At 39.3% G+C, this 25711-nt stretch overlaps 1 protein-coding gene across 6 annotated transcripts in view; it reads right to left on the bottom strand.

Moving 5' to 3' along the window:
- Positions 1 to 25711, bottom strand: part of ANKRD44 (ankyrin repeat domain 44) — a 142392-nt gene that overhangs the window by 28852 nt on the left and 87829 nt on the right. For 2 of the 6 annotated variants that reach the window (XM_032190292.1, XM_032190294.1), the window contains exons 8-16: positions 25321 to 25533; positions 24148 to 24226; positions 20406 to 20520; positions 16768 to 16850; positions 15332 to 15449; positions 12893 to 12961; positions 10236 to 10376; positions 7165 to 7248; positions 6025 to 6136 (exon numbers count right to left, since the gene is read on the bottom strand). In XM_032190292.1, the coding sequence (XP_032046183.1) occupies positions 6025 to 6136; positions 7165 to 7248; positions 10236 to 10376; positions 12893 to 12961; positions 15332 to 15449; positions 16768 to 16850; positions 20406 to 20520; positions 24148 to 24226; positions 25321 to 25533 (1014 nt within the window). The remainder of the gene's footprint in view (positions 1 to 6024; positions 6137 to 7164; positions 7249 to 10235; positions 10377 to 12892; positions 12962 to 15331; positions 15450 to 16767; positions 16851 to 20405; positions 20521 to 24147; positions 24227 to 25320; positions 25534 to 25711) is intronic. The other 4 variants (XM_032190293.1, XM_032190296.1, XM_032190295.1 and 1 more) reach the window with 2 other exon arrangements.

Below are 25711 nucleotides of genomic sequence, written 5' to 3'. Positions count from 1 at the left end.
GCACAAACAGAATACTTAACCAGGACCTGATCCTATATGCACCCATCTCTACTCTGTCCACTTATGGTTGAAACGCTCCTGAAGCCACGAGACAACTGCCGCTGTGAATAGCTACCAGTTGCATTACTTCATATGGGAAAAAGGGAAAGAGGAAAATATTCAACAGGAATGTTTACAACCAATCTATTCAATTGACAAAACAGAGATCCAAAATACACACTGTGGGAGCCTTTGCCTAATGAAGTGAGTTTGCTTTTAAGCCTACAGATACCAATAAACGAGTGCCAGTTTCTTCTTGAAAGTCTGCTCATGCAGGCAAACATCTTCTACTGAATAAAAGAGACTGATTACACTCCCAAAACCCCAGCACACACAGCTCTTCCTGAGCTACAGTCTAATGCAATGCCATATGCCCTTTTCATTGGATTCAGTAAATCAGAAAGAGTCACATTCTGCACACGTTTACATGTAAACACCACACACACATACACACTCACAGACAGGTACTTGAGGAACAGCACAAGTCCACAACTCCTTTCCAAACTGAAGGGAAACTGTCCCCTGCAGTTCTGCAATGGCCTTGTTACTCTCTGTCAGAAGACAGCAGATGTTAGTGCTTTGCTTCTCCCCGCCAGGAAAAAAAATAAAAACAACAACAACAACAACAAAATGACCAAATCTGTCAGAGACAGAAAAGCCCTCAGACATGCTAGGCAATACTCTTTTCCTACAAGCCAAAGTGCCAGCAGGGTGCCGAAGCAAATGGTGAATTCCTGTACTCCCACAGAGTTCACAAGCAGCATTAGCATCCTTGAATCCCTTTTTAGGATCAAAATTATATAGTTTTGAAAAAAAAAAAAAAAAAAGCCAATAAGCTAACATATATCAGCATACCTAGCATATATTTACTCCTATTGATAGTTTAATTTGTGGGTACATCTTGAAAAAATACTGAAATCAAATCTTAAGTAACTAAATCAATCTACCATGATCTGGGGATTCTAGGACTAAGAGAGAAATTCGAAGGTTTGTTAAGGTTATTTTCAAAGGATTATGTTCTTAAGTTCTTTTCTTCTTTTGCATTCTGCTTTTAGATCCACTAGAGTTAATGATTTCGAGCTTCCTCTGCTCAGAAAAAAAACATAAGGATGGGTGTTTACAGCCAATGAGTTTGATAGAAAGGGTCTCTGGTTCTGGCGCACTGAGAGCTGCATGCACAACCACCAAGCCTCAAATGCCAGCGGCTCCAGTCAGCTCCAACTGGTGCTTGATAAAGGCTCATTCCTTAAAGGAGTATCCAAATATGTGTATGGTTTTCAGAATTCTGCACCTGTGGAGTCTATTTATTTAGATAATTGTTCTGTGTATTTTTGGAGTTTTATTGGTGCTTTCTTTATGAAAATAAGCATCTGAATTCCTAACTGTAGCAACTAACTTGAGAAAAAAAAATAAAACTTCTGTGCTGCACATGAAATAACAGCTCAGATATTCAGAGCTGACACACACGAAAAGCCATCACAGAGTTCGTTATGCAGTCATTCACCACACGAAATCACTGCTGCTTTCAGACAAAATGCTGCCCTTTCAGAAGGATGGAGCCAAGGAGACTGTGAGATATTCACAAAGGAGAAAATCCAGAACATAGCCCCTAAATGAATAGATTCAGGCCATGAAGTGGCCCAGGGGCTGCAGCTGCACAAGTGTCTGAGCCAGATCCTCATGTGGCAAAAGGCTATTTAATGCCTATCCCAACCACACTTGTGATTCACTCACCACTCATTACCAGCGTCCTGCTCTCAGATGGATAAATGAACAAATTCTTGTTGATAAGAGATGCATGTGGTCAGTAGTAGCTACATGAAATACCTAAGGGGTCTGAGATTTCTACTTCACAGGTTAAGGAGCAAGCATTTGAAGGCACAGATTGCTTTTTTTCCCCACTGGTAACAGCTGATCTAATAAAAGTTTGCTCTTCAAACTTCACAGCATAGTTGTGAGGGCCTGATACCAAGAAATCTTCCTGGTGCACGCAGATCTTCAGGTTACCTGCTTCAGTAAGACACACAGACCGAGATTTCCCTTTCAGACATGATTTTCCATTAAACCATGCTCTCCTCCCATTCTCAAGTGAATTAGCCCCTGTGGCAATTCAATTTCTGTTAGGCAAAAAGTGAATTTCATTTGCTAATGTAGCTTTGCTAAAAAGAAGAGCAGATTAAAAGAAAAATAACCATCAATTCTTACAGTCAGAGAAGAGATTTCACTACAGAAGAAAGACACTTAATTCTGTTTGCCCTGACATAGCACAGGAATATATTTTTTACCAGCGCAAAGTGCCTGACTGGCCCTCCAGACTGCAGTTTAATGTGAAATTACAATTTAAATTTCACTCTTTCCACACCAACAGGGATTTTGTGATAAGAGATTGTTTCAGTGAAACATACACTCCCCCCCCAAACTACTGCAGTCTGGTGATGTGATCAACTCTAACTCTAACATACCAACTAGCAACCTTGACCAATATCCCTGACTACCGAGCACCCAAGAAGTCAGTCCCAATGTAAAGAAACATGAGGTTATATTTTAGAAGCACGAAAGCAGATGAGAGAGACTGAGTTTTACTTGCTCACAAGCACACATGCCCAGCACTCAGCCTTTAGGAATGGCTTGTTACAGATGGAGAAAGAATTCAAGAATCTACTTCCATTCTTCTCTTTTTAGCAACATCAGGTCATTCATTGCAGAGCATCTGCCCCACTAACATCCCAGACAATCCAAAGCTCCTCAAGAAAACCACTTCTGGCACCAGACTCTGTGGTTGAACACACAAACACAAACCTTTTCCAAAGGATATGGCCTTTTCACTCTTGATCCTTATTTCTCCTAACACCTCTGCTCTCCCCACAAAGAAATTTACCTAAATTCCTCCCAAAATATCGGTATCACAGAAACCACAATTTTCTGTAGGTAAACCAGAATTTCCCAAACTGTACTCAAAGGTGTAAATATTTTGTCATGCTAGGAAGTTATGGTGCTTAAAGCACAGATCAGACTCTTAGCTAAGGAAACTCCACTAGAGACTTCTTCAGATATTTTTTTTATGTGATCATTTATTTAAGTTAATTTAGGTACCTGTTATAAAAACCAGAAGGTCAGGAGAAAGAAAAAAATTAGTCTTACCAGCTCTTTGATACATTTGACATGTCCTAGAACACTGAAAAATTCATTAACATTTTGCTGTAGTTCAATATCGTGCATATACAGAAGTACTAGGTACCATTACTCATAAAAATCAAACTCAGTGTTGCATCCACTTTGCCTTAGTTTTGATCAGAATTAAAGCTCCATATTTTAAATGCTCTTCTTCCTGTAACAGTTTTATGCCCACAAAGAACCCTCTTGTGGAACAAGGTAAGATAATTCTTAGATATTTTTGACTACAAGTTGCCAATCATAAATTAAAAAACATTTATCCAAGTGATAAAACAGTAAAATAAGTTCATTTGACAGTGAAAAACATGTTTTTATTTCAGTAATCCTGCATGAAAAATCTCTTCTTCAGGGTAGAAGAGATTGGAAATATTTCAAAAGGCTATTCCATATGACAGAGTTCCTGTGATACAGATTAGTGGTTCAAAGTTAGCACTTGGACACCAATTTATCTGTTACTGAATCTGTGAAGTCAAAACAAAAAATCTGCCGATCTATAGACATATTTACACTGGAATTAGTGTTGCTGGGCTACCACTGTTCCTTGAGCAAGAACATCTGAAAATATGCTCAAAGCAAAATTACCTTTTGAGGCTGGTCCCAGCTTTTTTGCCATTGTGGATAAAAGCAATGAGGGGAAGAAAAAAAATCAATGTAAATGCGATGCCTGTATCAATTAGTTAGTCACTGTTACCAAATATAAATAAATACTAAACCTGGGACTTGGTAACTCCCTAGATCTAAGGGACAAATGCTCATTGCACAAAACCAGAGTCAGCTACTCGGACAGTGGGTGCAAAGATGAGTCTTGGTCCTGCTGCTGATCAAACACAAATACTTTTTGATACATCTAGCTCTTGTATTCCAGAGAGACAATGAGCTGCCTATCAAACCCTAAATACCAATGGCAAAATCATAATCCCGATGGACCCCATGGTCCTCAGGTATACAAGCTAGTACACAAAGTGGTCCTTTGCAGACAAAAAGCTAAAATCCCTAGCAATGTTCTTTCACACAGAAACACAAAACAGCTGTATGGCTCTAGCTCTGTAAATGATGCTTTCATTTTTAATACTGCAGCTATAGTCTCAACTATGGGAGGATTAACATGGAAAAACACTGAATTTCTCTGTCCAAATACAGAGCACTTGCTGCATTGCTGCCTCTCACCCACAGTTTGCACATCACCCTTCAAAATTAAAGAAAAACCCAACACCTCTGATACATCCTGCACTCCTAGTTCTTCCTTTTGTCTAGCATGCCTAAGTAACACTGGAACTTGATAGCAGGTTATTGCCTATAACAGACACGTTGTGAGAAAACATGCCCAGGAGCAAGCATAAGAAAAGAGAGGAGACCTTGCTCTGTGCCTGCTCTGCACCCAGCAGCACACAGGGACTATGATCTGAAGGCTGAAAGACGCTGTTAGAGAGAGCTCTGCTCACACAAGTCATGCAAGAATCTGGTGATAAGACACGGGTAAGGCTGTGATACACATTGCTGTGGGCATACAAGCATAGGCTTGCACACTGCACAGAGAAGACTATATATACGCCCTTCAAATGCCAGGAGCATTTGCTTTTGTTCCAAATCCACAGCAGGCACAGCAGAGTATTGCTCCATCCCCACGGGCAGAATCACGTAAGAGGAGATGGCTCTAAACAAGGAAAGGCCAAATGGCTGCCACAAGTGAAAAAGCAGCAGTGATACCCTAAGCGCCCTAAATATATTTGTGCACACAGGTGGGAGCTAAAAAGGCTTAGCACAACACCTGCAATTGTGACCCAGGGCTGCCCTGGTGTAACTGCAGGTCAGCCGTTCCTTGCTCTGGTGACCCTGGGGTAGGACAGCTGCAGGATTTCCCCAAGGGTGGCAGAAACTGACAGCACTGATGCACGTGGTATGAAAGCAGCATGTGTCGTACAATAGTCCTTCTCAATAATTAAGTACTTTGGCTCTTTAACAAAGAACGAACCAAGCAACATAAAACAATAAACAGCACACAGTGGTCTTACTAAGGCCTGGATCTCTATATGATTTTCTAATTATAGTGTTGTGGGGTTTTTTTGTTTTTGTTTTTTTTTTTTTAAAAAGCAATTAGAGTTGGATCTCCCTGTATATCAGACAGTTCAGTTAAGATCCATTTTCATGACACTTCTATTTATTTATTTATTTACAGCCATCGAACTCCTATAAGTCCACACAATAAATCTCCCAAATTTTTGGCTTCTTATGAGATGCAATTTCTGACTGATGCAACAACAATGAAAATACAACAACTAAAAAGCAGACACATGGCATACAAGGTTGATGATGGTTACTTTAACAATGCTGCTATTATTTCTTTACAGGTTAAAAGGCATTGCAGGTATGAAGCTAACAAAAGCTATTTACTCTCTCAGTCTGCAAGTCTGATAATGTGGCAGCTACAGAGGACACACAGCATCATGCAGTGGGAACTATCCCATATTAATGGCACATACACCAGGAACATTTTGACCACAGTTAAAAGTAATTTGAGCTCCACTCAAAGACAACATTTAAGCACCAGCTTGTTGAACAAGGACTGGATTATCAAGATGATCATGTTTTTAAGATGCACCTGGTTGCATATATTTGAGTTTATTGCACCTTCCTGAGTTTATTGCAGGTTTTCACAGCATTGTAAATATCTAAGAAACTCAAATTGTAACCTTTGGGGCTGTTCACAATACTAGCATATAGAACCCCCACACACACATGTATATATATATATATATATATATATATGTATGTATCAGCAGATAGAGATCTCTGAACTGTGTGAGCACTCACCAGTTCCAAACACTGCCGGTGCCCATATGCAGCAGCGTAATGCACAGTGTTGTACCCCTCTTTGTCTTGGATGGATGGATTGGCATCATTCTGTAGAAGGAACTCCAGACACCTGTGAACAATTCATGAGTTTAACTCACTCTGTTTAACAGACTTAGCCCTCACTACAACTAGGAGTGGCACTGCAGACAGGCAGTCAGGCAGTTAATTCTGTGTTTTGAACCGCACCTCAAATCATTTGCAGGTTGCCTTCCTCTTCACCACATTCACCAGTTTTTTAACCAGAAAATCCCCACTCATCTTTGAGTGGGGATTTAAAACAATCATAAAAACAATTCATTAAAAACCATCTTAAACCCAACCTTTGCTGCTATTCTAGGTTCCAAATTGGTCTTCTATTACAAAGCCTGAAAGTCACAATCCTGTACCATAATGTAAACAACTAAGTTGGAAGAGCTAGAACTGCTGCTATTTTATGCAAAATCTCACAGACCACAGCATTGGCCTGCAGCTATACACTATGGCAAGCTGAAAAATCGGACTTTACTGAATTACTTTCCTGGTATGTATGTATATTAATGTATTTTCCTCTTTGTTAGCATTTTTAAATTGTGTTTTTCAAAGGATCCTGTACATTCTTCATAGCTCTTAACATTCTTTCTTATTCCATCAAGATATTATCATTTTGTTGCTATTACTTTCTTGTAATTCGTATTGAATATATGGCTGCCATATGAAAAAGGGTATTTTTAAAACAAAAAATAATAATCAATATGCAGCTAGGTGAAAATGTTAATCCAAGCAAATAAATTGAAGAAGCCATTGATTGACTTCTCTTTGCAACATACACTCTCAGTGCAAAGCATTAAAATAAGGCAATGCATGGTGCTAAAAAGTTATTAAATTACTGAAACAGTGCATTTTCAATTAAAAAAGAGCAACAAGCACAGAAGCAGAAATATTAGGGAATATGCACACAGAGGAAAGCATAGAGCTTTTTTCTTTAGGTTAGCCCTCATTAAAGCCAAGCATTTTGTTTAGCAGAGCAATGAAAGAGCAAAAGCAGAGTGTAAACTGCAGTGCAAAGCAGTGGCTTTCTCCAGAAGCAAAGTTTAACTTCTTTATTGACACCAAACTTACAACGCAGCTTCTTTTTCCTTCATCTCACTGGCTCTTTCAAGTTCTTCAGCATTTTCATGGGAGTTACCTAAAATATTCTTTCTTCTTAGCATAAACAACAGAAAAATGCAGCTTATTTTCAAAATATGAATGATTTTGATGCAGTCTGCCACCCATCCCCCATCTCCTCTGCAAGGAGTTGACCTTCTCCAGCCAACAGTAAAAAATAAATAAATAAATAAATAAATAAGTTTATGTAAATTTAATGAGCATGCTACATGGGTCTGCAGCAAGCAATGGAGACAACTACAACATGGCAGTTTATCATCCTGCCAATCAATGCAAAAAAAAAAAAAAAAAAAAGAAAAAGAAAGAAAATTCTGGTTTCTATCAGAAACAGTTTGCTCATTACTGTCCAGAATCCTTCCATATCTCCTACAGCAATGTTGTGTGTTCTGTTCTGTTGCCATTGCAGAGAGGAATTCAGGATTACTACAGCTTGCTGCTTCCTACAATGACTTGCTAGTAACATCAAAGATTCAGAGCCCTTTAGGTACTAATACTGAAGTAGTCTATCTTGAATATGCTTTAGCTGCATTGCTGACTCTCCTCACTTTCTGTGAAATATCTTGGCAACACCATGAGATGTTGCCTCAGATTCTCAAATGCCTGGTCAGATTCTTTAGATGCTTCTAAGAGCTCAGCATGTCTTCACACTCCTTCACACCAGGATCATTTGTGGCATCTCTGCTGCCCGGTCAAATGGATGAAGATTGTGATTCGTGACCTTACAGTCAGATTGTGATTATGAATTTGCTTGGCCACCAAGACCAACACATGCTTCCAAACTTCAGTGAACAGGGCAGATCAGTACCTTGAAAGGCCTGTAAGGAGGACTGTTTGCTAACTTCAATCCCTATGTAACACACATGTTCCAAATTGGATTCTGCACAACGCAAAACAGTACATTCTCTCCTTATCATGCTATTTTCCATTCCTATTATTGAGATTTTATATTCTTCCTGTGGGTGCCAACAGTAATGGATTGTTCCACAAATGCAGGGTCTGTCTGATGGGCACTGACTCAAGAAAACTTATTTATCAATTAAAAAAAACCTCCTCTGAATGTTAACACTGTAAGCTCATGGATAGTCCTCGTGTGTTATGTTGAATAAAGACAGTTGGTCAAAGCTCAGAAAAGCCCTAGGAGACACCTGTGTACTGACCAGTATTTCAAACATCTCATATAACAAATGAAAGCCCTGTATGCATCTGCTTTCTGTCACTAAAAATCAGTGAGATCCTGATATAGGATTCCCTGGACGGAATAAGCCATGATCTGGAAAAAACAAGACATAATCAGAAACTTGAATAATCTGTTTAAGGAAAATGCTTTTGTGATTTCCACTGCAGGAGTAATTTTTTGAAGTCCATGAGTAAAAAGAGTTACCAGAATAGCTGAAACCGTACAACTACCTTGCTGCACCAAGACTTCTATCTGCTCATTAACTGCCCATGCCCAAAGTTAAATGATGTTGAATATTCTTTGGTCTAACACTGTCTGACTTAAGGAGATCTTTGTCATTTAGAAGAAAAAAAACCCTGTCCTATAAAATGATGGACTGCAAACAACATTTCGTCTATGTAACAAGACTTCCACAACATCTCAAACTGGAAAATTTAATAAGACAACATCACCACATCAGAATCAATTTATGTTTGGATTATGAGGGCAAATAAAGGTCACATATTCTGGCCAATGTTCAGATTGTGGTTAAATTACGTTTTTATTTTATTTTTTCTGTTACCAATAGAAGTAGCTACATCCTTAAGTTAACCAAGAGCTTGTTTACATGCAGGAGCATCACCTATAAAAAGTCAGAATCTGAAAAACATACACTGAATTGCAATTCTCAACGTCCTGAGTAAGACCTCACCCTGGCAAGACAGATTTAGAAACAATTGGTGCTGAAAGCTTTCATGTAAGACTACTCTGCTTGTAATGCCAAGAACGGTCCTTTGAAGAGCCTGCTGCCTTCTTCCCAGCACTGTTCAGGTTTCAGGTTGATAGGGAAGACATTTTCAATATCAGTATTGTCATGGCAAATGAAGCAAATGACAAGGAAGCTATTGATGCTCCTATATGGTATCCAAACCTCTACCACAAGGTTAAGGAGAAGTCTGAAGTGGCTCTGAGGTGGTATTCTATTGTGAATGTACCACACTTTTTTTTTTCCCCTTTAACTCAGACCTCTGCATATTAGCAACCAAAAAATTGTTCCTTAGTGTCTGAAGGAAAGAGGTAGATAAGCATGGGATAATCTAAAATAAATACAGGTCACCAACAATTTTAAGAGAGCGCTAACAGGATAATTGGCCTTGTTTTATACGGTATATTATTGGGAAGAGATTATGAGAACATACAGCTAACTGGGAATCAGAAACTGCATTCAGTAACCATAGGATTTTTAAGTTTTGCAGCTGTTTTCCCCCTTCCAAACTTTTCTCAAAAGAACAGCTTCGCATTCTGCCAAAGGATGTTCCCCAGGCCTCTCTCCTCTTAGTCTCTAAAGAGCAGCCTATTTGGAGAGGGTGAATGTTTTTAGCAACTCTGACAGTGGAGAGACTGACGGGTAGGATCTATCCCATCTTTGCCAAGAAGTCTGTCAGAATGGCCAGATGTATGTCACTGCAGTATATCTGGGAAAACCTCTCCTACTGCTGCCCCTTCTCCCACCCCTTCTGATGGTCTTGCAAAGCAGATATGGAAAACTCTCTGAGCTTCCTTTAGTGAGGAAACTACACAGAGGAAAACAGAAGACAGACTGTTTGTAGAATAGTTCATTAGGACAGAGAGGCTGCAAAACTGTGTGTTACATGAAAGGTAAACTGTAGAGCTGAGATTCCGCATCATCTACGGATCTGGCATACAGTCAGAGCAATTCCATGTGAAGTTACGCATATATCTGAGAGAAATTCCTTTGCTAACAAAATCCTTTTTTTGGTTCAAATGGCTTAGCATCACAAAGAGAGCAGAAGGACGCTGATTTGGCAAAACACTTTAAATAAAGAATACAAACAGGTTCTCTTACTTTCGGTCCATGTCAGAAGCAGCAGCATAGTGCAAAGGGGTGCGCCCCCAGTCATCTGTTTCGTTAATATTGGCTCCGGTTGTCACCAGTGTCTCAATACAGTGGAAATGACAATTTGCAGCTGCATAGTGCAAAGGTGTCCTGAAACACAAGTGACAATTTGTTACCTCATATTCCAGCATGCACTGCCAGGGATAACAATAAATCTTAACTGCTGTATTCCTACAGATTTCCAGCAAGTCAATACCAGCACCTTATGTTCCTCTGATGAAATGCAAAGTTATGCAAATTGAACAAATTACTGTGTTATTAGGAAGTTTTGGTGCTCCTACCAAGCCTAGTGGCAAAGAGATCCAAAATCTGCATCTTGCAAACAACCTATTCCCAGTGAGATCTGCTGCTGCTGCTCTGCATACACCACTATGTGCCTCCAGCTGGGAGGCAGAGAAGAGGAGGACATCCCTTGCAGCATCTTATTTAGTAGGGATGACTGCCCATGAGAAGAGAAATATATATAAGTATACATAAGTATATATAAGTATATTTATATATATATATATATCTCTCACATATGTAAAACACAGCTATAGTTCTCACCACTTTATAACTCCAAAGTAAATCCCTCTCCCAATATCCCCAAAAAAGAAAACAAAACCTATGGTCTGGAGACACACAGTGTGTTTCTCCTGTCTCAAAAATATTCCCACATGGGAGCAGACTAAGATTTTTCAATCTCAAAGTACTTAAAGTAGACTTTTTAGGAAAAAACAATTGGAAATGAATCTGCCACACACTTTACAACAGGCAGGGCTGTACCAACTGAACAGAGCAACTGACCCAGGCTTTATTATCACCTCCCTTACAGCTGCCTTCTTTTTTTTTTTTCTGTTTATATAATAATAAACATATGAACTCTCTTTTAAGGCTGACTTTGCACAGCATTACTATGCTTTTATATTTTTTATTATGCACAGACAATGCTTTAAAAGCTTCTTTGTCCATCAGACGGAATTCAGTTTGGTTTCTCTGCAGTCTGATAATCCACCTGCTATGCAGCACTGCTCAACATGACTGGGGACATGTGTCTCAGTAGTTAAACACGCCTCTGCCAAGGCTCAGCTCCAGTTGTTCACTTTGACTAGCTTCAGCTGCTCAGAATTACCCCATGGAGGCAACCCCGTTCCAGACAATGAAACTACAGTCTGTACACAGCTCCAAAATCATCTTGGCATAGGCAGGCTGAGCAGCACCAGAGGTGGACTGCGACACAGACAGAGATGTGGGGGGATCCCATCACACTGACAAATTCCAAAGCCCAAGAAAAGATTCATTGTGCAGGAAAATTCAGCATGCCACATGCTCAGCACACCCACTTCAAAGCCTGAATGTCATTCAGAGAGAGCTCACATTGTCAGAACAACTTCCAGCAGGGCTGAAACTCACAAAGGCTCCCTCTGCTACAAAAAATCTAACTGACTAATTTAAATTCATTTGTCCCCTAAAATCATCTACTTTCAATTTGGTGGAAGTTGTTTAAAAAAACAAAACAAAACAGAACAGAAGCAGAGTATAGTTCATTTTTGAACCTGGCTCCTATAAATGGGACAGAAGAATATCTTAATTTTATTTATTTTTATTTTTTTTTTACATATCTGACACTTCTACTGGGTATATATTGAAAGGATCTGAATAATAATGACTGCTGTCTCTCTACCAGGAAGTACCATGCTGGAACCTTTCGGCTGTAATTCATTTATGTTAGTATAATGACAAGGCCTGAAAAACAGGTACCCCAGCAGTATTTACAGAGAATTTCTGCGGTGTCTTAAGTTCAAACACAGTTACTGTCATCAAACAGTTAACTTGAATTCACCTTCCTCTCTGATCTAAACAACTGCAAATGCATGCATATCTATCATGATTTACAGCTTCAAAGAAGCAGGAAACCCAGGTTCAGTGCTTAGGCACCTCACTGCCACAGCTGAGGGTGGATGATAATGTACCCATTACAGGGCTGTATGGCCACTGCAGTGCTGTATAAATATGTAATGGCACAATCTGCTATCACACAAAACACAATGTACCAAACCAAATGGTGCTATTAGGTTGGCTACAGCTCTTCCCCTGCTCTAATGCCACCCCTATGTTTTAGGGAACCTGCTTTGGAAAACATCTGCCTTGTCGAAAAATCACATGACAAAATGCTTGAGAGATTCTGCAGCAATCAAGGAGTGAAATCTCTGCATCCATTCCTGGCATAGCAACACTCATAGCAACACTTCATATGGAAGGGAAAAAAATTTAGGAAGCATGTCAAATAGCAGCAATCCTTCCCATCATAACAAGGGCGCTGTCTTGGGCACATCAGCACAAGAATTCAGGCAATAAGAAAAGCAATAAGGGAAAAAAATAATACACCTGTGATATTTTTAAAACATAAAACTTGAGAGGGTGGGATGGCTTTTATGTATATAATGAAGTCTGCACCTGTATGGCATATAACTGTAGCAGCAGTTCTGTAGGGAAAGCCAAACTCCTACTTTATTTTACTGTCATTTTTCCTGGAACACACAATTTCCAGATGGAGGTGGTCTTTCTTCCTTGACTGCTAGATTCTTCTTTTATTTTTTTTTAAATTAACCTCATAATTTACTTACCTCCCACATTTGTCCTTCTTATTAAAATCTGCTCCACTGCTTTGCAAGAGTTTTATACATTCAACATTACTGAAAAGAGAAGTAAAAAATAATAATAAAGCATAAACAAAGCAGAAGCTTACATCTTGATTGCCTCCCCACCCCCAAACGGGAAAAAGTTACTCTACTATCGTACTATTTGCATTGCAATATCAGGGTACAGCCAACTACAACCTGAAATTCAATCACAGCAAACAGAAAGTGACTGTTTAAAAGTCAATTTCCTTTGTTTCTAGAAAACCTCAGACTTCTCTTCTGCAGAAGAAAAATAGATATTTTTTTCCAAAGAAAAAGCAGTAAATATGATCTGAATTCAGTGTGTTTGTAGATTTTCAAAGGGAGTTGTACTCTAATGCTTCCCACACTGAAATGCTATTTTATGAGAGAGCTTTTAAAGTTGTTGATTGCTTATAAAATGTCAGTCTAATAATGAAGAGGTGACATTTAACAAAATCCACCCCCTTCTAGAAAAGCATTCAACAGTAAGCACTGTGCTAAAATCTTGCCTACTTTAGTGAGATTCAATTACAAGAGTTACTTTTAGGTTCATTTTCATATAATTTGTTGACGATAGATTTAAGCACGTCTTTAAGTGCATTGCTGAATAAGAGGCATAAGTATTTAAAATGATTGTCATATTTAAATTGAATTTATATAAGTGGATGAGTTGGGCTCCATTGTGTGTTTTTTTTTGTTTGTTTGTTTTTTACCTGTTCAAATAATTCAATACAGCTTCTTCATGTCATTTAAAGCCAGGTGATTTTTAATAGAAAACATAGCAGCTAAATTTTGATACATTTTGTAATTTAGGAGAATAAATGTACGACCCCAAGCCAGAAAGTGACGTAAAGAAGCATAGCACTTTCCAAGACTTCTTTATCATTAACAGGGGCAATAAATCATTTCTGTTCACAACCAGATGAGCAGACCTTTGAAGTATGTTGTTTTCTACATACCCATACAACTCCCATTAGTGTAATGGGAGAAACAGGCATGTGTCAGGGGCAAAAAAAAAAAATATGCTTTTTGCATAGCTCCAGCTCCAGGGAAAAAATGGCGGGATGCGGTATGTTGGCATATGTTCAGCCCTACTCTAAACTGCTAACTTCAAAACACTCACCACAACATACTAAAAATAAAAATACTTGTTAGTGATGACAACTGTAGTAAACCACTGGAAAAATATGACTATTTTCATAAACTACTTTTGCTTCTTATGAAGCCTCTCTTTCGTTCTCTTTTGGACTTCCAGGTTGTTTTTATTATTCTTTTGGAGTGCAGCCTTATTGAAGAGGTAGCATCTGAAGCGTACTATAATAATTTCAATCCAAGCAACAATCATACGTCCCCTATTAATAACAGGAGGCAAGTATCAACAAGAAAAATACTGTAAGAATTATAAAAACGGCATTCAGATCAATTTCATTAGGTGTCTGTAATTATGGGAATTTTGTGATATATCTATTTTGATCCACCAAGAAGAAAAGCAACTTCCTGAAAGATCACCCAGTATTCACCATGGATGACCATTTCTGCTTGCTAAAATCATAGAGAATGCAGACTGGGTTCTAGCCAAGGCTCCATTTCAGCTGTTTTCTGAGCCATAGTCCTCCAAAGAAGAGTCAAAACTCAATGCTTGCCAAATGTTTTATCCTTTTGCTAGGTTAACTTCACAGAGCTCCACTGACAATTATTTGGAAGCATTTAAACTAACTGGATGCTACATTTACAACATAAATTGAGGTATTTCAGTTTTAATTTGTTTTCATGTCATGCTCCCAGCACTCATCAGGAATACATCATTCTGAAAGACTTTGGCTTTCTGATTTGGTGATTTTTGTGTTGTTGTTTTAGGAACTTCTGAACTTGTACCTGAAAATTGGAAGGGAGAGCTGCATTTGGACTCCAGGGTTGCTGCCTCAAGGACACTGTTGTGTTTTGAGGCAAGAATACAGTCCAGCGGAGGAGGCTGGGAATAACTGCCCTGCCAGTAGCATCCCAGGAGCCACAGCTCCTTCTCCTTCTTCTGCTTTGCTTTAGGAACTGACACTTTTCTGCTCACTACTGGCCCTCAGCAACTCTTATGGCAATAAACCGATCTGGGTGAGTACACAGCACTCCAACCCAAAGCTCAAGCAGTCTTCACAGGGGCACAAAAAGGAAGGTTTACCCTACATCTGAAACTTGTGCTTCAGTCACAACCCAGCTGTCTGTTTTAGAGGAGTCCTTTCAGACCACCTCCTTTGCTTTGCAAGCAATGCGTGCATGAGAGCAGTGGCAAAATACAACCTCAAGTGACCAGAATTTGACATCTGTGGATTGCACAGACAAACTGGCTTGCACCAAATCTGCGATGAAAGCACAAAATAACTTGTAACAGCTACAGTCACAACTACTCACCCTCCTGCAGCGGCAGCGTGGAGGCATGTTCTTCCAAAACTATCAGGGGTGTCTATTTCAAAGCCTGCAGACAGCACGTGCTCATTACTAAACAAGGACACTATGCTATACTTTTGTCCTAGTTAAACCACAAGAAACATTGCAGAGACAGAAAAATCAGTTAGTTAGAAAAAACAGAACGCAAGCAACTACAGTCAGAAAGAGGTTGTCACGGAAACAGTGAGCCGCTGCTCCATTTTGGCAGCTCTATAAAAAGAGCTGTGAAGTCAACAAGAATTTAGTTCTGCATCCAGCTCTGCACCACATCCCTATTTAAAACCACATGACAGGCATTCAGGAGTTAGATACTTATTGAGATAACTATGACAGCAGGACATGGAGACGGAAAACATGAAGAGATGAGAAAAGCTACAGAGTCAGCCTGAGCATGAAATAGGGTAATTTCTATTGTGTGTGGGTTTAGGTTTAGTTTTTTGAAAGAGGCTTCCAGGAGCATGCAGGGATTGTCATGAAGATGCAGAAGGCCAAACTACAAACCTGTCAGTGGTCACCCAGAGCTTTCTTTCCCTTCCTGATCTGATGGTCAAGACCAACAGATACCTAGGTTTACGGTAATGTGGTAGAGAATTATCATTTTTCACACTTTTTTATACTTTAGGTGATTCAAGCTTATGGAAAAAAGTAGCTATAGGAGATTTTGTGTGTTGAGTAATGAAACACTTTTCTAGGAAAAAGAAATGATCCTTGTTAGTTTTTTTGTGTGTTTCTTGGTTGGTTTTTGTTTCTTTCTTTTTTTTTTTAATTGGGTTTTTGTTTGTTTCTTTGTTTGTTTTTTAAACTCACAAAAACTCTTGCCTAGAAAAAAAATATTTAGGATTTTGCTTATTACTGCCTCTTTTGAAAAGGTTGTGTCAGCAGACTCCTGCTGCTTTTGCTTTGGGCTCTGGTAAGGATGCTGGGACTGCTCTCTATAAACTACACCTTCACTAATTTCCCCTCCTGCATGTGCAGAACTTTGGCCAGCCTTTGGCCAAATTCAGAAACATACTTTAGCTGTAACTAAGATACAGAAACAAATACCTGTGCAAGTGTGGGCTTAATAAGGAGATAATTTTGTCTATTACTTCTTTGAGGAGAGGGGAAAAAATGGTGTCTTGCATGCCTATAATTTGGAAAAGCATCCTAAATTTTCTCCCTCTTCCAAGTGAATTAATATAAACTCTCTTTGCCTACCAGGAGAAAAGGGCTTTGGGCATGAACAATACAGGATGCAAGGAATTACCAGCATGCTGTTAGGAAAGCCATACACCACACTAGACAGCAGCACAGGAAGTATTTCATTTGAACAATTCACAACAATGGGTATAAAGGGGCTGTAAGCAGTACAGACGCACACTACTGAGCTCCACAGATGCCGCTTGCCTTGGTTTACTTACCCGATGACAACAATTTCCTGCAGCAGTCTGAGTGAGCATTCAGGGCTGCTAGGTGTAGAGGGAACATGTTGTGGATCCCACACCTGAAAGGCACAACAGCCTCATTAGATGAGGTCATGTAACAATACAGGTGGCGTACAAACACAGCACATGAAAAGGTCCTTCCATGAAGGCAGCATGTTTGATCCTTTTTAAGGAAAATTCTTCCTGCCTTGATAATTTTATCTGTATTTCCTTACCATCCTTTTCAGGAGTTAAAAATATTCTGATACAGAAAAATCTTGGCATTATGCTTTGAACAGAATGTGGTAGGAAGGTTTCTAAAAACGGGAGATGAAAGCTAAGGTAAAGGAGAAAGCAAGGGAGGAGACACTGCTAAGAATCAATCTCCCAGCATGGGATGCACGTATTTCTGCATCAGCTAAACATACCACAGTGGCCATTCTGAGGGGTAAAAGTAAACACCAAAAGCTTTTTAGTATTATTTCTGAAATCCATTTTTACTGCAGTAAACGTCCCTTAGATAACTCTTGCTTGGGTTTTCAAAGCCTCCCATTCTTCCCTCTCCCCTGGGGATAGTATAACCAATGATTCTTTTTCACATTTTCCTTTAGGGTGCCATGACACTTAGGGTTTTCCTCCCACATTCTAATAACTAATCATCTAATCCTGTTTGCTCCAGCTACTGTCATCACATGCTCTTTCACTCCCCCCCCCCAATACATAACCCTCCTTTTCAACTACACTATAAACTCCTCTGAGCAGACATACTGGGTTACAAAAACAAAACAAAAAAAGTAGACACCTATCTTTATGCTAAATCTGTATCAGGCAACCACATAGTTCTTAAACAAGCCGAACACTCAGCAGCTTTTATTAACATCAGCAAATCGTCCCAGTTCAGACCCTAACCATGCCACATGCTTTAGAAGACTTCTGGGTTTGGATATCTTGGCTTCTGTCATTGAGCACTGATTTGCGATTACCATCTTGTTATTCTAGAAATACCATTAAGCAGTCCTCCAAGTGCATATAAACACAGAGCCCGTGTAACCAACTATCTCAACAAGATTATTATCTCCTGACTGCTCCAGCCAATATGTTTTTGAAAAATGACAAACTCTTGAACAACAGCAGATGGATTCTTCTCTGTAAAACAACTGACAGATGAATGAGAGTGATCACCTCATGGAAGAGGATTCTAGATCCAGAACAAAGGCAAAGGAACTTTTTTTTTCCTGCAAGATTCACCATAAATCATAATTGTTTATCATGCTTTAGACAAATAAGTGTTTGGATATTTATAAGCATATCTTATTCTCTTCAAAATTTTATACATGTGCATTTAACAAATTTGGGGTTGCATTAAACAACCTCATTCCTTCCAGAATCCACAGGCCCATCCTTCCTCTTTCTTCACATTACATTTGTCTTCCTTGCTGCTTCACTACATTAAAGAGTGACCTGAGGTGCTGCACAAATATTCTTTTGCCAGCACCATTTTCTACATGATGGATTAAATCTCTTAAAAGACGATCTGTCAGTCTGTTCTTTAAAAGAAAGCAGCACAAGCTTCATCAAGCTGCTGCATCTGTATAAGCAGGTTGCATTGTTTTAGCTGTGGACTCATTTATTTAAGCAAACATTGGATATTCCATATTGACATTGCTTCTACACCCATTTCCCTCCATCTCCTCCTCCATCTAGCTATCTCAAGCAATATTTTTCTTCTTTTAGGTCCAGATTTCCACCCAGCACATGTTTTGGCTAGTTTCCATCAAAATACACTCTGCACATCTGCTAGCCAGTCACACTTCTACAACACTGTTCACACGGGTTCCTCCCATCACTTACACACTCTCTCCTTAAAATGCAGTTGCCTCAAAGACTGACTGAGCTGTTTGCAGTTGTTGCTAACACGTTGAATTCTCTCTTTCAAAACCAGTTTGGGGAGCTCAGCCAGAGCTATTCACACGCAATACATATAAAAGCCCATTTCCAGTGTTTCAACGCTCCTCACTCCTCTCGTTGAGCACAACAGCATCACTTGGGTCTGCCTGGTATCTCTGGTTATTGAACTTCACTTATTTCTGGTGCTGGTAGATGTAATTTATTTGATCAATATTCAAGTCACCCAAGTGCAAAATAGAAATTTCTAACTGGATGACCTTGAGTCCAAGAGGGGCTATCCCGTAGCACCTCATTTTACCCTGAAGCTTCAAAAAAAGAGGCAGACTGAGACATACTGTACTGTCAAAAGAGCTAGCAAAAATGCGCATCTATTTAGACACCAAGATCTTCACATTGGCTATGTTAACAGAATCCAGTAACATTAGCTGAAGCCTGTGGAAATTCATTACCCATGACAACTGAAGATCTGTTCCACCTTCTGCGATTGCATGGTGACAGTCATATTTGATATATGAACGTAGGCAAAAGTGTCACTTCCTTTAACATGCTCAAGCAAGCAAACAGAAAGAGCTGCAAGTATTTTCAAAACTAAAACCAGCACAATTACATCTGCAATCAGATTTTTCTAAGAAGGTAAGTCAAGAGGAGTCATTCATTTCTACAGTGCATTCTAGGTGGAAGACTCTTAAATTTTATTTTGGAGATGTGCAGCTAATAGCTGAAAACATATTTATGCAATCAGAATCTGCTAAAAACACACAGTATAGGTATCTCTTATGGCATGATATTACTCTGTTTTTAAACCCCTTTGTTTACCTTCAGGTTTGCTGTTTTCTTTTTGATGGACTACAAGAACCTGAACATAAATTATGAATACTCAACTCTTAAAAATCAAGCACCTCCCAATGTTTGGGACTATAATAACTGTCTGTTGTGGGTGCAGTCTTGACACAAGTACAAGAGAGAAAAAAAAAAAAAGAAGAAAAAAAGAAGAGAGAAAGGAAAAAAAATAGCTGAACTGAAGCAGAAAACACTAACAACATTTAGAAATTTGTGTCCAATTTCAAGTCATTACCCCTCTATTCAAAAAAGCCCCAAGAATCAAATAAAATCAGTTCTATTATTTCAGCCATCTGGCTATCAGAAACCACGCAAAATCAAGGCAAGCTCTACAGTTATACTGAGATCAGGCTTAGTAACATCTGCTTTGCAATACTGCAATTCTATTGATTATCCTATGGCATATCAAAAGTTATGAAATAACAGAATAGTCATGGTGTAGGCTAAATTAGATTAACTTAAATTCTAGGGAATATGCTTACAGTTCCCTTTGGAAAAAAATCTCAAGTGCCTTCAATGATGTTTCCTATACAAACTCTTTGCTACATTCCTGCTGGAATACCTGTGATCAAGATACACTTTATACACTTTATACATACATACTTCATGTACGTTTTATGTCCATGTGCCACATCAGAGCTTCAGGAAAAAGCAGTACTGGCACTACCTGAAACCACATAACTGTGCACAATAAGAGCTTAGCAGGGCTTCCTTCCCTTCCACCTGCACCACCATTCATACTTCAGTCCCTTGTCACCCATTGAAGTGTAGTACAAATACGTTTATCCATTTTAGCCTCCATACTTCAGGAACTCAGGAGTAACTGTGGTTCCTGGCACTGGACTTAACACTCAACCTTTGGAAGCAGCTCCATCTCAGCCACCTACTTGGCAGTATCAGCTCCACTGGTTATGAGGGTGTTAATCAAAAGCTCATGTCCATATCTTGCAGCCACGTGCAGAGGAGTGTTACCGTCCTTATCAACACAGTCGATTTCCCCTCCTGCAAAAGACATTTTCATACAGTTTAACACCAAAAGATTAAGTGTGGACTAGAGACCACAAACGATATTTCTCCCTAGTGAATGAAGCATAACCAGGCGACTGAACTTCATAGACCAAGAACTGGCACATGTGGCCCAGGCAGCCACTGGCACTGCACATGGTCTGCCTGAAGTGCTTTCACCTCCCTAACTTCAGTGGCGGGGAACAGACAGGTGCATGGGATGACATACAATGGGCAAAGAACATGATTCAGACTTGCTGCTCACCTAAAGGTACAAACGCATGCCTCCTATTAAAGTAAAAGAATAAACTGCTGAAATTGCATCATGATTTGTTAACACATTGCCACTGAACCTTACCTATAAGGCGTCAATGTTAAACAGATCATTTAAAAAGACCAAAAGGAACACATTGCAAACTACAATTGTTTTGTGTGCCTTTTCCGTGTCTTACAACAAAAATAGACTGCTCTGTGTTTAACAGGGGCTGAGAGCAGCTGACAGGGAACAGCACAATCACCTTTTCCTTGGTACATCTGCTCAGCTCTACCTAGCAGAACATCAGCCCCCATCCTGAGGTGGAGGCTGCATTTGTCCTGTTGTGTTTAAGAACTCATGGATTTCTCCATGGGATACAAAAGGGTAAGAAGGGACTTCAGGAGGTCTAGTCAGCAGTTCAGGTTATTCTTTGTGATCTTGCTGACCAACATCTGCCTAACCAACCTGTGAGACCTCAGTAGACTGACACTCCACAGAACTCCACACAACCTGTTTCAACATTTTCTTGCCCTATATTTAATCATCAGAAATTACTACAACACAGGGCTTAAACAGCACATTTCCTGTTGCAGTTTAAGCCTGTCATCTCGTGTTTTATCTCTTCTCTACTGCAGCTTTTGGCCCATGCAAAGATTCCTATCAAGTCCTTGTTTTCCTTTTTGGACCAAGCAACCCTCATTTTTTCAGTCTCTCCTTGCAGATCAGGTTTGCTGCACTCCAACCATTCTCATCCTTCCTCCAGTTTTCTACAGCTGGCCCACATCCTTCTGGAAGGAAAATGTCAAAAGCCAAAAACCGTACTACAGCTGATGCCTACCAATTCTGAGCTGAGCAAAGGATTAATCACTTTATGCCTTCTGGCTGTGCTATATACCTATATACTCCTGTATGTTGCACACTTTTTGTTGTTGGTGGTGGTGGTTTTTTTTATACTCTCTCTCTCTTTTTTTTTTTTTTTTTTTTTAAGCTGGCAACACCAAGACATTGTTGACTTGACTTGTGTTCAGCTTCTGATCCGCTATAAACCCCAGATCAGTTCTTGAGGAAATGCCACTCACCTGGCTGCTGCCATTCTGTATTTGTGTAACTGATACTGTATAGAGTATCTATACATCTAGTATCTGTATAGAGTATATACTGAGATAGCCTGTATGTGCTATCTCTCCTTTGCTTCACTTGCATTATAACTTCTTCCTCCAGCTGTACAGGATCATTTTCAATTCTCACTCCACCTTCTGCCAAACTAAAAGTCTCTCCCAACTTCATGCTTTCTCCAAACACTAAAAGCACATTTTCTATTCCACCATTCAAGCTGATAATGAAAATACCAAATAGTACTAGACACTGGAGAGAAACTCAAAATTCTCTTCATTACACTTTACATTTATTATTAATGTCTTAGTTTTTCAACCAGTTACACACCCACACAGTAATATTTTCATCTAGACTATACTCCACTTGTTTGCTGTGATAATACTTCAGGAAAGTATTTAAAAGTCTTGCTAAAATGAGGATACGGTAATATTTACTGCATTTCCACCACACACAGGAGATAACAGGCCATAGAAAAAAAAGAAAAAAAGTCCTACTAAAGAACTATACAAAATTTTCTAATTTTAAATAAAGTTCAGTGAAATGCCATAACAGATTCCTTCCCTGGGGTGGAGTCTCCATCCATAGAGGGAGGTCTCCATGATCATTACCTGCCCACAGAAAAGTCAGAGGACTGTGCTATATTCACAAAGCCCATTGCCCTCCTGTAGAAGAGAACTATGTTTCAGCATACTTCACTCTTGTGGAAGCTATAGCAGATATTGCCTACGCCCTCCTTAAGTACTCAAAAAGTCTGTTTATTCATTCCTTTCAGAATTTTTGGCTGACATATATAAAGTTTTCCAGCTTCCCTTTTTGCCCATTTTTAAGGATGGGTATCATGCTTGCAATTTTATAATTTTAAGGTAAGCCAACTTCCTCCAAAACTCCTCAGAAACAGCAGCCAGAAATTGAGATGTTTTTACCCAGTTCACTAAGTACTATAGGATAAAGTTGCATTTGTTTAAATCATTGACATTTCTCTCTTCCACAATATCCCATGGCAACAAGGCATAGATTCACTCGCAATCAGACATGTGTACAAAACTAAAATTAGAGGGGCGACGAACAAAGGAAGAAAATCAAAAACAAAGTAACTTGAAGAAGAGTAGAGCGGCTGAAGGACAGATGAAGAACTGCCAATCTTTTCACACACAGATCCAACACAAAGCAAACAACCATTAAGTCAGAGAGCATCTTTCACTAAACAACACTAAACTGCATTTTCTTTCAGCTTGCCCAAACTCATTTTTTTATTACTATTTTATTTATCCAGGAATAGATATGGCAGGAAGTTGTATGACAACCTGAAGGAAGCATGACCTACTGAAGGCTTCTGTTTAAAACACAGTCTTCTGTACACGTAAGCACCCTTGCATTTACAGCCTAACTTTTCAGACTTCTTAAACATCTCACACAGAGTATCTCTATCAAGGGATACAGCAGTTAGATTAGGTTCCAAGTTTGGAATTGTAGTGAAGAGAAGAGAGAACAGAGAAGAGAGAAGAAACAGAAAACCCAGACTGTCCTGTCTAGTATAACAGCCAAAGCTAGGAAGCATAAGTAAACAATCAGTACTAGCCACCTCTGTCAGTCAGAAACAGGTCTCTGCCAGATCTCCAACAATAATATGTTATATGCTTGGACAAAAGAGATACTTAATGAATTTGACAGGTAATCCAGAATCCTGAAATCTGTTCCTGGCTATGCTAGAAAAGACAGGGTGGCGCTGGTCCACCCTCCAGAATATTTATTCATCGCTTAGTGAATAAATAAGTGTTCACACAGTGAAGACAGGAGCAAGATACAGAACTAAAGGAGGTGAGGGAAGTACAGCTGCTGAGTGATAGGACAGAGAAAATGGTGTGAACTCTATGAACACCACAGCTCCCAGGGGAGGACAGTTAGAAACTTTTATTTTTCTTATTCTTTAAAGCATTTTGGAAAGTTTGTTATGCCTTTCTGTCATCAGATAGAATGCTACAACTTTGAACTCTTGTTTTCAGGTTAAGAATCACAACAGATCAGCTGGACTACTGTCAGCTGGAGGAACACGGGATTTTGTTAAGAAGCAAAATCTTCACTTGTTATGACACTGTGGAATGAGAGATGTCGATACAGCTCCAAGTCAGAATTTGACGGAGAGTTGAACACCTCTCAGAACAGTCCTTTGGCATTCTGGGTCAGAACTGAAAACTGCAACCTCTAAAATGCCTACACTTTTGGAGAGGTATTGAACAGGCACCAAAACTCACCATTCTGAATGAGGGTCTGTGACCGCGTGAACCTCCCATGGACAGCTGTCATGTGCAGCGGGCTCTTCCCATCTTTACTCTAACAGACAAAATGTAAAAACAACCATTCAGCATGTAAAGTAGGGGTAACAACTTGAAGTTTCTCAGCTCAACATCATACAGCTTTTCTTCAGATAAAACCTCCACTGACTTCTGAAGACTATAGGACTGAATCTGTATGTGATGAAAAAGTATAAGCATATAAGTAAAACAGTTCTGCAGCAATAAGCAGAAATGGGCTGAGGTACAATTAGAAAACAGGGAAGACACATGCAAGGAAAGGTACAATGAGTTGAGATAAATGTTTTGGAATCTAGAGAAAACAAAATGAGCTTGGGAAAGCTGAGGAGCTGAGAAAATAACAGGGGAAGGTACCTGCGTCACTACTCACATTTATTGGCATAGGAGTTTCGCATTTATTGCTGAGCACAATTCCTAATTTCATTTCAATAATTCTGAGTTTAAATAGTGCACTGACTGTCCGCTCATCTCAAGGGACCTGACAGAGGTGTTAAATGCTAGAAGACCAGTTTTACAGATGAGAAACTAGAATATACACAGTTTAAAGTAGCCATAGTCTTATAGGAACTCAGAGATTTTAGTTTTCTAGCAAGTCCCTTTGAGGTTCACCAAGATGTATCACTTGCTCTTTTATCAAGAGAATTCAGATAACCTAAGCAGAATCATGCTTTTTAAACTCAGGCCTCTAAAATATGTAACAAATATTCTCAAGGTCTTACTTCCCCGGGAAAGTCAAAAGAAACTTGTTAGAAACAGGTTTAATGAAACCCATATTGCAGGTGGAGGGAAAGCACCAGAAAGGAATAGTTCCTGGACATACCACCATTGCCTCTGTCAACAGTTTCACAGAGCTTCAGGGACTAAATTCTAGTAGTGGTTTATGAGGAGTGGCTGGCCCAGAGTTTAAGGCTGCCATTACATTTATCAAGGCACTGAGAGCTCCTCTGCTGGAAGTTAACCTCATTCAAACAGCTTAATGATCAGCATTCTAAGCATCACTCTACTTCTATCAAGGATTTAAAGCCTTGCTGTACTTGTTACTACAGTTCACAGCCTCCTAACGTAAGGAAAACAGGATAAAGCAAAATCAAAGAGCTGAAATGCAAGTTTTACCTGAATGTTAACATCTGCCCCATTATTCACTAGCAGTTCAAGACACAGTGCTCCATGAGTGGAGGCAGCAGCAAAATGCAAGGGAGTGAATCCGTTATTATTAGGCTGATTTACATTAGCACCATAGTCAATCAGCTCATTAACAACAGAATCCTGACCATTGTAACAGGCAATGTGAAGTGCAGTATTTCCATAAATGTTCATTTCATCAATCTACGACAAAAAGACACAGAAATACAGACATCAGCTTATTGTTTTACATAACGCATCACACTCTGCAAATGGAAATAGCTGGAGGCTTAAACTACCATCGGGCATATTTCTCACCAACAAATTTCATTGATAAAAATACGCTCCCAGAGAGCTTAATTTAAAATGCTTTACCTTCACT

Source organism: Aythya fuligula, chromosome 6 (genome assembly GCF_009819795.1).
Source record: "Aythya fuligula isolate bAytFul2 chromosome 6, bAytFul2.pri, whole genome shotgun sequence".
Classification (NCBI taxonomy): domain Eukaryota; kingdom Metazoa; phylum Chordata; class Aves; order Anseriformes; family Anatidae; genus Aythya; species Aythya fuligula.
This window is presented reverse-complemented; position numbering and strand designations above follow the sequence as displayed.